Source organism: Parasteatoda tepidariorum, chromosome 6 (assembly GCF_982258835.1).
Source record: "Parasteatoda tepidariorum strain Cologne lab strain chromosome 6, Ptep-v5.0, whole genome shotgun sequence".
Classification (NCBI taxonomy): domain Eukaryota; kingdom Metazoa; phylum Arthropoda; class Arachnida; order Araneae; family Theridiidae; genus Parasteatoda; species Parasteatoda tepidariorum.
The window spans coordinates 78,648,769-78,665,764 of NC_141760.1; the positions used below are offsets into that span (position 1 = coordinate 78,648,769).

At 26.7% G+C, this 16,996-nt stretch overlaps 1 protein-coding gene across 3 annotated transcripts in view; it reads right to left on the bottom strand.

Annotated features, from left to right (window-relative positions):
• The window catches only part of LOC107441269 (lachesin), a 207,653-nt gene that overhangs the window by 43,701 nt on the left and 146,956 nt on the right, over positions 1-16,996 (bottom strand). For 2 of the 3 annotated variants that reach the window (XM_043039280.3, XM_087166071.1), the window contains exons 2-3: positions 3,559-3,662; positions 2,588-2,795 (exon numbers count right to left, since the gene is read on the bottom strand). In XM_043039280.3, the coding sequence (XP_042895214.2) occupies positions 2,588-2,795; positions 3,559-3,662 (312 nt within the window). Of the gene's footprint in view, positions 1-2,587; positions 2,796-3,558; positions 3,663-14,119; positions 15,052-16,996 lie in introns of those variants that run through there. The other variant, XM_043039282.3, reaches the window with a different exon arrangement.

The following is a 16,996-nucleotide window of genomic DNA, read 5'->3' on the forward strand; positions in this document are numbered from 1 at the left end:
GGGTGACCATGTAAATCCATCATTATTTTGTACATAAATATTGCTTTAAGGTTTTTGTTCTCTTAAGGAGTAATATTGAGCACTGATTTTGTTGCAAATTTGGAGGTTCATGCGTGTTCATATGTTTACATTTTTAAGTACTCTCGATCTTAGGTTGGAACGCACATATTCATGTACTGTGCAACAAAAAGGGACAACCCTACATAATTTTTGATCTAATTATCGGATCTTTACGTTCTAGGACTTAATCTTAATGGTTAGTGCGGGTGACCTCAAATATGCTGAATAGTCGCATTTTATGATAGTTAAAAAGATGAATATTTTATTTTTTTTTATTTCTTTGGAATTATTTAACCAATTTCACTAAAACTTTGTATTTTGTCATGCAAAATTACATACTTTAAAATGACGCAAAAAATAACTTACCTTACAATTCAATTTTTTTACTATTATTAATAAAATACTAAAAAAAATAATCAATATTTATTAAAATTTATTTTTTTACTTGACTATATTTCGTGTATCACTATATTTGGATAAACAAATTGTATAATTGTTTACAAACATTTTTAATTCGCTTAAACAGTTCTCGAGATACTGCGAATTACGCAAAAATTAAAAATAACTTTAAGGGGTCCAAATTTCCGATCGCTCTCTAGACCAAACTATGTGGATCATATTTCCCAGACCTGCCTACTATATTTTGAGGATCAGAAATCACAATCCGTCAAAAAAAAATATGTTCACTCTAAGAAAGTTAGTTTTGTGTTAGTTTTTGCCGATTGAATAAATGAAGTGAAATTGTCCTGTTTTGCTTTGTTGTAATTTGTAGGTAAGAAGGAAACACCGTCAATGATAAATCATAGATGAAGAATAGTCTAAATTGCAACCGTAGTAGCAAAATATATGAAAAAGCAGGAAAAAGTAATGATACAAAAACAACTAGGAATTCGACGACAAATAGAATAAATTCATGTTAATTTTTTCCCCTATCTTGTCGCTGTTTATTTATGAGGATGCTTGTTACCATTTCTATAATAACTATAGAAAAAATTTTCTATACTAAATATAATATACTAAATATTACATGCTAAATGCTTTATACCAAATATTGTATACTATACATTATATACCACAAAAAATTACTTAAATATATAATGTGAAATATTTTTGAATAACTTACTTTCTGACTGTCAATAAACTGAACGTTTAATGCCTGTTGTATTTATTGCTTTTAAAGACTAAACATCTTGTTTCTGGTTCCGGTAGTTATTTTTTTAAACCTATCTTGTTTAATACTCGAGTTCTTACAATGTTATATTAGACTTTATTTTAATTTTAGTTGATATCAATTTCAAATTTAAATAAAAAAAATTAACAATTTACACTTTTTTTATAAAGAAGACGACATCTTGTTATAATTACTCCTCAAATGTTATATTAAAAGTGACAAAATCTTCTATTCTAATATGACTTTAGCAACAATGCATTTAAATTTACTGGATTTAATACTTGAAAATTATTATACATATTATTGAATGCAATTGATTTATTTACTCCAAAATAAATTCAAAATTTTGCATCTTGTCCATTTTTAGATATTCCGTGTCTGCTTATATGCTACACTGAAGAGACAAAAAAACTGGTATACCTGCCTAATATTGTGTAGGACCCCCGCGAGCACGCAGAAGTGCCGCAACACGACGTGGCATGGATTCGATCAATATGTGAAGTAGTGCTGGAGATAATTGACACCATGTATCCTGCAGGGCTGTCCATAAACCAGTGGGAGTAAGCGGGGGTGGGGATATCTTCTGAACATCACGTTGCAAGGCATCCCAAATATCCCAGCGATGTCGTAGATTTGTTTTTTTTACCGGATTTCCGATACTTACGGTATATTCGTGAAATTGTCGTACGTGAAAATCCAAATTTCATTGCTATCTCGTAGTTTCTATGTCCCATCTCCCGTGCGCCGACTATGACACCACGTTCAAACTCACTTAAATCTGTATGACCTGGCATTGTAGCAGCAGTAACCGATCTAAGAACTGTACTGGACACTCGCTGCCTTATATACGCGTTGCCGATAGCACAGCTGTACTTTGATTGGCTCCATACCCCTTTATTTTCATACACATGCCTGTACCAGTTTTTCTTGGCTCTTCAGTGTATATTTCCCATGCTGAAAGTTTTCGCTTAACTGAATTATCTAACGCAAAGATAACTTTGGAGCGTAAAATAACTGAAAAAAAGTTCATAATCACGTCAAAATTATTTTGGCAATAGTATATTTCTTTTCATTTTTCTAGGAGGTTCCAATTATTAGTTTTTTAGTTATAAAAATGATAAGAATGCTCGGTAAAGTAGCAGCAGGAATAGAGATGGCGGCATTGCATTTGCGCAAAAAGGTTCCAGTTATTAGTTTTTTAATTATAAAAATGAGAAGTATGTTCGGTAAAGTAGCGGCAGGAATAGTGATGGCGGCATTGCATTTGCGCGAAAATTTCATTTTGCAGACTTATCATAATAAATTAAAAACATGCCAAAAAATAATATCGATTTATAATATCTACTAACAACTTACCTACTACTTCTAAATAACCGAGTTGTTTTTTCATGGGAACAGTATTAATTTGACACATATAACTTCCTCTGTCCGATTCTTGAACATTAATGATATGTAAATTCCAATACTGAAGATCTTTGTGTCTTAAAGATATCCTATAGTTCCTTGTGATAACGTGTGTATGAATGGACAATATTGTTTGACTCTCCACTCTTATCCACGCTACCTGCAAAAAAGGTAAGCTACTATTTTCTTCGTTTTGATTAGATAGTAATGCTAATAGGAAACAATATCCCTGTTTAAAATACAATTATTTTACCTAGAGATTAATTTATGGTAAAGAGAGTAATACGAACATGAAAAATTTACACGGTTATACAAACAATACGCAATCGAAGGTTTAGATTAGAAAATTTCATTGAAATAGAATACTATGTGTGTACTTAATTCAATTAGTTTTTTTTAAATAAAGCATAAAATTTTTTATTATAAACATATAAATTAAAAGCAATATTTTGCTCACTTTTGCAACTTACGAAATATGATATTTGTTTTATAATTGCATAGCTAACAAATTAAGATGTCTTAATAAATTCTAGAAATTGCCGAAATCTTACTCGAATTAAACTCGAAGGTTACAGTTACATTTATTTCTCAGAATTATTGAGTTAAATAATACGCAACGAAAATTTTAATCGTAACATAGTTTTGTTATTTTAACAATTACCGTCCTCAGAAAAGATAATATTTCACCAAATTACTTAAATCATTTTTATACTCTGATTCGAAATTATTTTTATATCTTGATTTAGTCGATTGCATTTGTTTGCAATAGGATTATGGCAGTGAATGTGCTTTGCATGAAACCATTTTCAAAAGAGTTCTTTTAAATAATAGTTTGCATGAAAAGTATTTGGTCACTGAAAAATTAATAAATATAGAATTATTTTAATGCTATTTTCTATAAATGTATATTTCTGTCCACTTACTCTATATGATCCCAAATTTTCAACTACGCAGCTTAACTCTACTTCCTGACCGACGATCGCTGTAACATTTCCAATTCTATCCACAAAATCAGGTTCAAGATCATCTAAAGATAAAAAGAAAATATTTTTATCAGCATTAATGAAATAATCCAACCATAAAACATAATAGAAATTTAATAAAACTTAATAAAATGCAGAAATTTATTACATAATTTTGCTTTGTCAAAACATTTTTATAATTGTATCTGCAAAATAGGTATGTATTAATGATGTTTGTATTAAGGATATTAGATAATTATTTCGTTTTATTAAAATTCGCATAAAAACTACATAGCTAGTTTTCTTATCAGTTTTGTTTAATTTGTTACGAGGCAAATCAAATATAGATATAAAGCTGTTTCTTTTTCAGTTTAATAATAAAATTCCTTGTACGTACAAGCATTCCTTGTACGTTTGAAAGGTTTAAAGGAAAGCCGTAAAAAGCGTTTTCATTCTTCAAAAACTGAAATAAAAGCTTTACATAAAAATAATCCATTTACTTATATTGTATAAATGTGATCCTCAAAGGACAATTTATGCATCTCTGCATTGTTTTATAAATAAAAAAATACGCATTTCCCAGCATAACAGGAAATTAAATATGTGCTATTTCAGGCAATTAGAGGGACTCTAAAAAATACACATTCTTTTATTTCCTCACATGAGTGGATCTTTAATGAGCAGCGGGAGCTTGGTTATCAATTCCAGACTTTGGAAAGACAGTGTAATTAATTGAGTATTAAATCAGCGTATTAGCGTTTTTTCTAAGAACTGAATTAAGTTTTGCCCAGTTCCCACAGGAAACCGCGGGATAAAATAGGATAAATTAGAATTAGGAAAACTGCGCGGACTAGATAATTTGAAAAGAAAATTACCTTTGAATAATTCTTTCAAATTTATATTCCCAGGAAAACCTTATAAATGTTTCCAGCTTAATTAAATTACGATAATACAGTTAGATAGTTATGATTACTAAAATTAGCAATTGCTATGGTGGTATTCTTCATTCAGTACATGAATATTAAGAATTAAAATATATGAAACATTTATGATAATATTTGGAGACTAATAGAGGTTGGTAGAGATATTTAAATATGCATTTTTACATTAGTCAATGCGTTAGATTTTAATAATAAAATTGAATAAACTATTTCAGCAGAATTTTTACTTTGTGTAAAATTTAGGGAATCTGAAACTTTTATGAAACATTTTATACAAAGTTAATGCAAAACTTTGTATTTTAATTTCGTTTAGTTCAAATTAAATTTGCAGTAGAAATAGTGGGAATTTAAAACTATATATTAATAAAATTTTAAACATTTAAATTTTATATCAGATTTTGAATTAAATCTAGCATTTAATTTAAAATCTGATCCTACGTTTTGGAGATACATTTATTTTTACATTATTTTGAGCATCCTGAAACCTTAGAAATGTCCGATTTTTTGCAATACACATGACGCGCTAATTTGGATCGTATTACCGTAGTACCTAATCGTAGTATCGTAGTACCTAAAACTGGATTCTCGTTTCATTTAGATCAACTTTAATATAAACATGTTTTATTTTGCACCGTTCATCAGGCTGCATGAAACTTTGATTTAAATAATTGTATTTGGCATGGAATTTATTATACTAAGAGTATAGCAAAAAACATATTCAATAATGTCTGATTTTCTTACTATATATAAAATTCTAATGATGGTGTCGCAGTTTTCCAATGTTGTCGGTGCATTTTTATTGGCCAGAAAATCACGTGGTAGGATCCAGTTTCCCCCCATTCATTTCCATACTGTTTAGGTTGTCATCAGCATAAAATTAACAAAAGTCGTAAATGTATTGTTTTCCTTTAAATATTTTTGTATCCCTAATTTAAAGTTATTTTTCAGTACTGCTTTTATTAGTGAAAATTTTAAATTATGGTTGTGAACTCATCAAATTTGTTTGAACAATATAATGTATTAGGAATATAAATGTTATTTTAAAAAAAATGATAATTAAAAAATCACTTCTGTTCACCAAGAGATCTAAATGTTTATAATACTAATAAATAGTAATATTTGGAGGTGGGAAGTAGAGGCGCAAGAGCGTAAGTAAACAGAAATCCTTTTAGTACATAGATATTAAGTGAATATTTTTAATTTTAGTAGAAAAACTGTTTTCTGGCAAGAAAAAACAATTATTGCGAAGCAATCATCGGGGTTGGTGAGCGGTAGCGAACAGGGGGCTTTGCCCCCTAGTATAATTATATTGATCGAAAATTAAAAGTTAAATAATGAAGTGGTAAATCGATTTCAATGAACTCATAAGTTGACTTCATAAATCGACTTCATAAAATTTTCATGCAAGTTATTACAAATCATGTTTTTTTTCACAAATTTACTTATTCCCTTGACACTTAGTTGCGTTTTAATTTTACGGTTTGCTAATTACTTATTAAGAGTGAACGATTATTAAGAATGAACTGAACTCGGCAAAAATATATCCCAATATTTTATAGTAAAAAAGTAATATTCAGTATTTTTATCTGCAACTATAAAGTTGTCAGTTAAGTTAGATTAATAAGTTAAAAAAAATATATGTGAAAAAATCCCTCAGTTATCCTCAGGATTAAATCTGAGAAAAATGTTAAAACCCGCTTCATACTCACACAAATTAGAAAAACCATCATGACGAATTAAAAAAATGGACCCTTATGAAAATGACGAGAGGAAATACAATAATTAGCTACAATGACATAAATTTAAACTATTTTTAGTATATTTTATTGAACATGCTGAATAGTATTGCAGATGCTATATTTTAAACTTTTAGACGAAAGGTCCTGAGGACTGTATTTAAAGGAGTAAAAATCAGGAGCAATAATGTTTAATTAAAACTATTCAATTCTAAATTATTTAAAGTCTTGAATGAAACAAGCTATAATTCTCTTTACTAAATAAAGTCGACATAAGTGGAGAGTTCAAGTTTTTTGTATGCATGACAGTTGCACCTAGAATCAGAATTTTATGGTGAAATTATCTGAAGAGCTAGAGAAAGAGGAAGATAGGATAGTGTAAAGGAAGACCTAGTCTTCTATGGCATTCAAAATGACTTTCTTATTCTATTCTAGGTATTAAATATTATAGAAAAATTGTGTCAAAAACAGATTTCTGAAGGATTCTCACAAGAAGGTTACACACACTAGACTATTAAGACAAGGGATGGTGATAATGTAACGTTCTTATCAGGTTGCTGCAAAATAATCCACTATGTTTCTTCTGATGCTTAATAAATAAATTAACCCTAATCCATATCGCACAACTCCTATATTTTGTCAAGAATAATTTCTTACACAAATGCTCATTTAACTTAAGAATTCTGTGTAATACATCTTTTGAAAATTTAAGAAATTATCGATACTGATGATGAGAAAACATAACGTTATCATGAGCAAAAGATAAGTAAACTAATTTCTGATGTAAACATAAGAGTTTACATAATTTTGACCAAAACTTCAATGTCATTCACAAAATACTTTTTTTCCACATTTTGTCAGACAGTAATTGATAATGCTAAAATGCTTTTAACTTAAGTGTTCTACAGAAATTACTCTTTAAATACTCAAGTAAGAAGAGTGCCGATAAAAATTTTATATAACACTGAGCAACAGATAAACAAACTTTTTCTGTTGTAACTATCCGAGATAACATAATATTGACCGAAAATGTAATATAGATCGAAAAATACTTTGTGATGAAGAAATTTTCCCTGCGTCAAACTATAAGTTGCGTGACGAAATATATGAGATTTCTGTCAGATCAATTCCTTTTATAAGGAAAAATTGATTTTAAGTGTATGTGAGAAATGTATATATTTTTTAAATAAGAACTAGTTTTCAATGAGTAGGATTTTATTCCCATCACATAGAATTAGGGATATAAATTTAGTTTGGATAGCTGAAATAACCTAATTATCTATGCATGAAAGAAATTTATATTGCAATGATATATCTTAGCTTGTGCAACTTTTGTAATTTAATTTTAAGTTCTAAGAAGATAAAAATAATTAGAGTTAGACTATTTTTCACGCTTTCAGAGTTATGTAAACATTGAAATTATTTTTCATTAAGACCAGTTAATCTAAAACTGTGCTCTCGTAGCTTGAGAATTCGTTGTATTTTCTTAGAATAAAAGTTCGTGTGAAAAAAAGGGAAAAAATAACATCGTCTAAAACATACGATGAATGAAATAATTATATGACTACTTTGCAAGTTGACATTATTTTGTTACCATAGAAGTTTACGTTATTTAAAAATCTTTAAATTTCTTTTTGCAAGGTGTAGGCATTAATTTAACGACATAAAATAAATTGTAAAATAATTTTTTAAGTACACGAGAAAAAAAGTAAGAAATCATTGAAGTCAACTTGCCAAACCCATATTTTTTACATACAATTGACCTTTTTAAAGCATTTATGAAGTAAGTGTTTTTTTATTAAAGGCTGAATCAACTTTTTATTACTAACTATTTATAACTTTGGTAAAGTAGAACAATTTAATGATTAGCAAAATTTTTCAGAGTTCACATAAGCTTTTTAGTTGAGTTCTACATGAAGATATTAAAATGCTCAGGTTGTTGTGAAGAGGACCTAGAAACTAATAAATTTGGCATATTTTTCTTAACCTAAAAAATAATAATTCCTATCTTGAAATAATACCATAAAATAAATTACTTTAAAAAGTGCCACCTTAATAAAAAAAATTTTCATTTTTATTTTATTGACTCAAGGATTAAAATTAGTTTAATACATTCAATAATAAAATATGTTATGTTTTTCTGAAATCTGAAGCCTTTAAAAATAATAATTCTTAGCTCAAAATAAAACTTTAAAATAAATTCCCTTACAATGTCAAAAATGCCATAAAAAGTCTGTATTTTTATTTCATTTTTCTAAGGATTACAATTAATATAATGCATTTGAGGAAGAAATATGTATCACTAATTTTTTTGTATACATCAAGAAAAGCTTTTAGAAATTTAATGACGTGTGTCTTAGTAAAAAAATATATAGTTTATGAAAAATAAACTAAAATTTTCTGAAAACTAGTATTTTTTTAGCTTTTAGACCAGTAAAACACAAAAAAAAATTATAACGTACCTTTCTACAATCTTGGGTTTGTTGGTAAAGGAAACCGAATTGTTGAAAGAGATGAAATATTTTATAAAGAAACAATATCATATTTTTTCCCTGATCACATGAAGCATACACAGTTCTTTTTATTTATTTTTGCTAACTTAGCGAATATAGGATTCAATTTGAGAAATACTGAATGCATTTTTCAAGTGAATTCTTTCTTTGTAAAATTCCAAACGTATTGTGAATTTTTCTTACCGAATCGACTAAAAATTTACATTTTTTTTAATAAATTTTGAAAATAAATATTGAGTAAGTCTTTTCATATGGTTATTGTTTTTCCAAAATAGTTGAGATTAACTTTATACAATTCGACATACACTTTATAAAATTTTTGTAGATTTAATTTTTTTAAATCTTTTGCGACCAAGCTTTCCTTAAATAAACATTTAAAAAGCATATAATACATTTTACTAAGAATAAGTGATCCCTTAATTACAAATAATTAAAATTTTTAAACGCAAAACATTAAAATGTTTGAATACAAAAGCAATTTAAAAACTGAGATTAGATTAGCTGCGCAGAGTATTATATTTAACATGATTTTTACAACCAGATAAATTAAAGTTATTTCCATTTAGCAGGTGGTTTAATTGTAGTTAAATAAAAGACTAGGAAGATTGGGGCAAGATCGTTATGTTTCATATCGCTGTATTTGGCAATATGGTAATATACGGGCATTTTTTTTTAAAAAAGTATTCATTTGCCTGTATATATATCTACTAAAAATATTTAGTAAATAAATTTTAATGCTATAAAATATTATTTGGATTATTTTTTAAAAATTAAAGTTATTTAGTCATTTGACTTCAACAATTTAAGTTTGAAAATGACTCGAATTGAAAAAATATTAATATATTTTTTCCAAAGTGGAATTTATAATCATTTTATTATTTTTTTGTTTAATAACGTTGATTTAAATTGAAAGTTAATTATGAATTAAAAATATAATGAATAATATTAATTGAAACTTGAGGCTATGTTGGAGTTTAACATCCCAAAGAAGCTAATCAGTCTCACAAGAATGACACTCAACAGAGTTTCGTGCAGAATAAAAATCTCGTCAAGTCTCTCTGAACCATTCTTCACCGAAAAAGGCCTGAGACAGGGTGATTCCCTTTCTTGCCTGCTATTTAACATAGTTTCGGAAAAGGCCATTAGAGACTCTGGTATCAACACAAATGGAACAATCTTACAAAGGACTGTCCAACTACTCGCTTTTGCTGATGATATCGACATAGTTGGAAGAACAAAACGCTCAGTCATTGACGCTTTTGTAGTGCTTGAGAGTGCGGCGAAGGAGATGGGACTAGTTATAAATGCAGACAAAACCAAGTTTTTGATCGCAACAAATAAAACTCCTGATCGATTTCCCCTGGAGATAATGACTTACTCTTTTGAAATTGTTAACCAGTTCAAGTACTTAGGAACCTTGATCTCTAGCCACAACAACCTGAAAATCGAAATAAATAACAGAATTTTCATGGCTAACAGAAGTTTCTACGGCCTCAGAAACCAACTCAAATCCAAGTTCATCAGTGTGAAGACAAAGTTAAACATCTACAAAACTTTTATCAGGCCTATAGTTACGTATGGAAGTGAGTGCTGGACCCTAAACAAAACAGAGGAGGAAAAACTGCTAAGTTTTGAAAGAAAAATCGTTGGATCTCTTCAAGAGAATAACGTTAGGAGAATTCTTTACAACCACGAAATTTACAGAAAAATATGACAAATTCGGTGGAACCGACATTGTGAGAACTATTAAAGCATCACGCATTATGTGGCTGGGCCACCTCTTCAGAAATTCTGATGCCGTCCCTGCCAAAAAAGTGACTTTTTCCGCAATTGAAGGGACGAGACCTAGGGGACGACAAGATGGATAGACGACGCTGAAAAGGACCTCAAGCTATTGGGAGTCAACCGATGGCGGGCCGTCGCACCTGACAGGGCCAGATAGAGGAAAATCTGCGAGTCAGCCTTGGCCTGTGAAAGGCTGTTGCGCTTATGAAGAAGAAGAAGAAGAGGAATTAATTGAAATGAGTGGAACAATATAGTGTCGAAACACATTTTTTTCCAATAACAAATTTTTGTACATTTCCGTTGTGATATACAATGATTTCCCATTTGAAATCTCACCTGTATCAACAAACTTTGCATTAATTGAAATACTTTCTAAAAATAAAGTTGACATGTATTGCTCATATTACCTTGACTTTTTCGTCTTCATAATATTTCTCTTGCGTGTTCTTTTTTGTGTGCATATGAATACAGAAATGTTTTAAAACCCCATAATATAATTTCTTTAAAGGTTTCTGAATGCGTTTATAATGTTTTTTCTTCAATCAATTAAAACTATAAATCTAAGTAAGTTATAAGTTCGTTACCTTGTTTCCTAATTATAAATCTTTTCAAATAAGAAAATAATTGTTCTTAAGGACAAAATAATTAACTCCAACGAAACTAAAAAATATATTTAACGATATAATTGGCAAGTAACAAGTTTTCGTCGAAATTGTAACAATTCATGGCTACAGAAAAAAAATCAGAAATTTGAAATATGTTGTAAATATTTTTTAGTTGAAGTAGTAAATTAACGGGAGTTTGCTTCATATTTTTAATGTATTTTCTAGGAAGTATGGAACAAAAAGACATAACTGTAATTTTCAAAAATCAGAGTGACATTAATTCTATGCTTATTATCCCTGGAATGAAATTTATGTTTCTTTACTGTTCTCAATGCGTCCTAAATTATTTTACTTAAGCTTAAGTTATTTTATACTTATACTTAAGCTATTTTATTTAAGCTTAAAGAAACAGGGCAGATACATTACAGTTTCAATTTTATAGTATTTCATTGAACAAACACTATAGGGAAATTTGTTTTTCATAAAATTAGAATTTCGTTGTAATTAAAATTGTTTAAAAAATAAAAGATTATTTTTTTCATTTATACCAAAATATATTTTTTTCCTAATTCGTCGTTAAGTCTGTTTAATGTACATTTTTTCACAAAACTTAAATTGATATCAACTGATGTTTGCATATGAAATTTATAATTATGGTTTTATAAAAATCAATTATTTAAATAAATCGGAGATTTTCTTTTCCTGCATCATAAACCTAAATTTAAGTAACCATTTTGAAAAAAAAATTACTAAAAATGTTATTTAAAGTCAAGTGCAATGCAACGTTATTAATTAAACTAAATTTAATCTGATATTTAAGACTAATGACAAAGTAATATCTACGCATAATAATAAAATGTAATCTCACAAGTAACAATCAGAAGTAATAGTATGTGTTAAGTTTAGACTCATTTTATGAAGTAATTTTCAAAATATATTTTTAAAAAATAGAGATTGAAATTACAAAATTCTAGTTTTTTTTAAAGGAAATAAAAATGCAATGGATGTATGTATGGCCTATGTTCATATTCTTAATAAATGCAGATAAAAAGTAGCTAAATAGATAAACTAAAGAGATAGACAAAAATATTATATAAAAAGAAGGTTGTTTAAATATTTTTATACAAATATTTACAATGGCGTGTGTCCTTTTAGTGAGATATAATTCAGTAAAAGTTTTTTTTTCTATGTAAAGTTTCAAGACATTTCTATATCATACTTTAAAATAATTGCAAAAGAAATAACGTCTGTACAGTACATTAGAGTAAAATCTGTACATACGAGTTCAAAAGGATTTTTTTTCATTTAAAAAGTTATAAACAGTTTTGTTTCAACAAAATAAAAAGACAAATATTATCAAAATAAGTAGACAAAAAAGATAGACTAAAAATATTAGATAAAGAAAGGAATTATGAAATGTTAAGTATTTTATACAAATATTTACAATAAGGTGGGTCCTTTTAGTGAAATATATTTCAGTATAATTTTTTTATCTATGTTACGTTTCCAAAATAAGTTTTATCACCGTTAAAATAATAGTAAGAGAGATATCGACTACGAAGCAAATATATACATAAATGGTTAAATGGATTTTTTTCACTTTTAATGGTATAAATAGTGTTGTTTCTACTAAGCAATCATTTAAATTGACTTTTTTAAAACAAATCTTTATAGATATGTTTAACATATGGACTAAAATTATTTGAAGAAAGAAACTAGGGAATTTTTAAGTATATTTAAAAAAGATTTACTATAACCTGGGACCTAGTAATGAGATTAAGATATAATATGAGATTTATTTTAATAGATGATGTTACCAAAACAATTTTCACAAAAACATATAGTGCTAATAGAAGAAATAACTATCCAAGAAAAATATATTTATCAGAAAGAAAAACAATATTTTGTGGATTATAAAATATAAATAGGTGCATTTATTTAAAACAGAAATGCAACTAAATTATTTTTATTATAAAATGTGGAAAAATCAAAATGTATGCACTTAACAGTTAATAAAACCTTATTATAATAAAATATACGTGATAAAGTATGAAAAAATATTAAATTTGATGAAGTAGATAAGAAATACTTAAAAAAAAACAAGAAATTTAAAATGAGTGAAAATAGAATAATGTAAAATAGATAAAATGATCTTTATTTTTTCAAGCAATAAAAAATAAAGCTAACTATGTATGCCGAATACAAAAAAAAATTAAGAAGTAATTAGTATTTTTAAACAAATTTTGATAACAAAATATTTTGTTGTATAATGCAAAATAATTGCAATACTATAAAACTAAAAACAAAAAGAAAATGATATTAAAATATAGATACGATGAATAATCGATTAAATTATTTTAGACAGGAACTTCCTCTTTTCATTAAAACGGGTAAATACGTATAAAGCAAAAATTGCATGTAAAATAGCAATTACTTTCCTTTAAAATTTCAATAGTATTTACTAATGAGACACCATTTAAACTATTCTATCATTACTATTTAAAAAGACATAATATTAATAAATTTACTATGAACTATTGTTCCTAACAATAAATAAAAAATATATATGTTATAACAAATTAAACTCCATAGAGTGTTGAAAAATACAATGAAAAAAAATTCGAAGCATAGATGCAAAATCAGTGACAATTAAAATAATTTTTAATCATGTTTCATATGCAAATACATGAGACATGTAAATACAAAAAATACAAAATTACGTAAGTGTTGATGCACTTATTTACTTTTAAAATTGCCATATAACTTAAATGGAATGTAACACTATTAATCAAGTTATTATTACAATAAGTTATTATTAATAGAAAACTTATAGTCTTTAGGGATAAAATGAACAAAAAAAAACTTTTTTCCAAAGTTAAGCCCAAAATAAAAATATACTACAATTTGAATGAAACAGAGGATTTCATAAAATGTATACATACCACTTTTTATGGCTGACGAAAGTCGAAGTGTTAGAAAACAAAGTAAGGTTTGAAAAAGCAATACCATTTTGGTCTGCTGACGTAAGGAATTTAAAGGTTTTGTCTTACTTTTTTTGCCAATTTGGTGATAGGCTGGATTCAATTTTGATCTCTAAAGAGCGTCGTAACCAAAAATATGAAATTTACTTTTCCAGTATACTTTTGCTTGGATGAATTTTTTCGGGTAAGGAAAAGTTTAATATATAAATTTTATCGTTCTTCGGTAAATAAATGTTGAATTCTTTGCTATGTGGGTTGTGTTTTTAGGGTTTTTCTTTTTTAAAGCATTTTTAAAACAAATCGATAAGCTTGTATTTACAAATTTTCATCCTTAAATGCCAGAATTCTTTCTTTAATATAAAGAAGAAACACTGTTAAAATCTGTGTAAAATTTCGATTTTAGTTTATTTATATCTCTTACATAAAGTTTTTAATTTATTTGCAGTTAAAATTAAATTGAATATTAAAATATACCAAATAAAATAAAAAAGAAATAAATATATTTTAATAGTCGTACTTTAAAGTACAAAATTACTTATTTTAAAATTTTAAAAGGAGATGAAAATAACATTCGAAGCAAAGAAACATGAATCCAAACACTAAAATCCAAATTATATTTGCAGATTTCAGAAGGAAAAAAGAACTATTTAAGATTATTTGCATCAGAAAACGAACGCATTTTTAAAGTACAGAAATCTTGTTTCATAATTAAAAAAAATATATATATATATGAGGCTTCTGAAAAAAAAACTAATTAAAAAATTAACATTTTAAAACAAATAACGCGTTAGAAAAAGTCAAAAGGTGATTAAAGTAGTTTTCTTAGAAGAAATTAAACTTGTTTTCCAACAGTAAAAACATAACCACGATTGCGTTTCGTAAAATGAGAGAACAACAAAAATCTTTCATTCTCAACAACCATACTAGGAAAACTAAATGGACACTAAAACGGCGCATGCGCAGAACGGATGATTACTCGCCATTACTTTAAATGAAGTTTGACGTGAGATGGGTAACAAAGAAAGATGGCTAACGCGGTTGCTTAACGTTTGACATGAAAACTAATTCTTTGGGAAAAAGTGAAAGTTATAAAATATCATGACAGATGTGGTTTTTATTTTCATATAAATTCCTATCATGTCAGCTGACGAAAATATTATTTTTTTTCATCGCTTTCCAGAAAATATTGGTGTTGATAAAAATTAATGGCATCGTTTGGGGGTAATAATGGATAGATAAGCTGCCGAATTCTTTAATGTGCGAAATATTTTTGGTTTACCCCTTATCAATCATATCTGTCAGCATATTTTTAGAAATATATAGCCTTAATAACAGTAAATGTATTTTATTGTTGCTATTTTTCTGTTAATCTTCTATAAGTTTAAAATTTCTTCATAGGCAACAAAATAAATGGCATTTATAAAATTGAAATGGAAGTGGTTTTCCTGATACTATGAAACATAAAGAGGATGAAACAAATAAGCTAAAATAAAAAAGTAACAAGCGGACGATGTCAATGACTACTGTTTAAAATAATGCGGAGCATAATGAAGATTTTTTTTAAAAAAATATATGGCTTTTTTCTAATAAATAAGAAATAAAATACAATAAATAAAAAATAAAATATTTCGGTAAACAATAATAAGAAATCTACGGAATTAAAAGATTTTTATTAATAAACTTATTCAGTTCAAAATTTTTAAATTTCAATTTAAAAGAATACAAATTTTACGCATAAACAAAAAAGTGAGTGTGCTTTTCTTTTCAAATAAAATCTTCTGAATAATTTTTCGAAATGAAGTTATAATAAATTAGCAGTATATAATAATCCATAAATTAAAAAAAGATTGGTAGCTAATACTTTTAAAAGGAAATATCTTTTATAATGAAGGATAATTTCTTTTGTAAATCTTTATTTTTCAATACTCTTATGACTATATTAATAATTATGCTTATTCTCTTCTAAAAAGTAATTTTAAATTCCGCTATATTTTTATTTTTTTAGAACAGTTTGTTCCCACTAATTAATTCAAATGTAATATTGAATATAAAATATATAATATACAATATATAATATATAATATAAAATATATAATATACATTATATAATATGTAATATAATATGTATATTATTTAATATACTATGTATATAATATAAAATATATATGTGTACTATATGTATCACGAACAGTAAAACGTACGAATTTTGATTTTGTATGTAAATTAACAGAATATTTTTTTAATTACAAACACATTTGAGTTGCGTATCGATTTTAAATAAAGTAAAGTTAATATTAATTTAAAAAATATACATTTACCTGTAGGCTAAATTACCTTCCTCTCTTTATTTAGCAACGTGATTTTTTATGGTTTCCTCCACCTTAAAAAGCGATATTTTTAATCAGGTAACGCAGTTATCTTCTCTTTATTTATTTGAAAATAAATAATGAATAATTCAGTTGTATTCATATAGTTTCTATTTATTTATTTATTCTTATTTATTTATTCATTCAAGAGAAATAAAGAGATAATTAAAATGATATTGATTATTATTTTCTATTTATTCATCTGCATTTATTAGTCAGAACATAGTCAAATAGACTATGAAAACTATTTTATATTTTTTAAGCTAATTTTTTTCTTTCTCTTTTCAAAGAAAAAAAAAATATGTTTGACTTTTTTTCCGAATGCAATGCAACAATGTAAATAATTGTAATATAACATAAACTATTATTTCTTCGAAAAAGAATATTGTTTAACTTTAAAACTATTGCACTAGAGTTTATTATTCACATCCGCATTTACGCAAATAAAAATAAAAATATAACAATTTGAAAC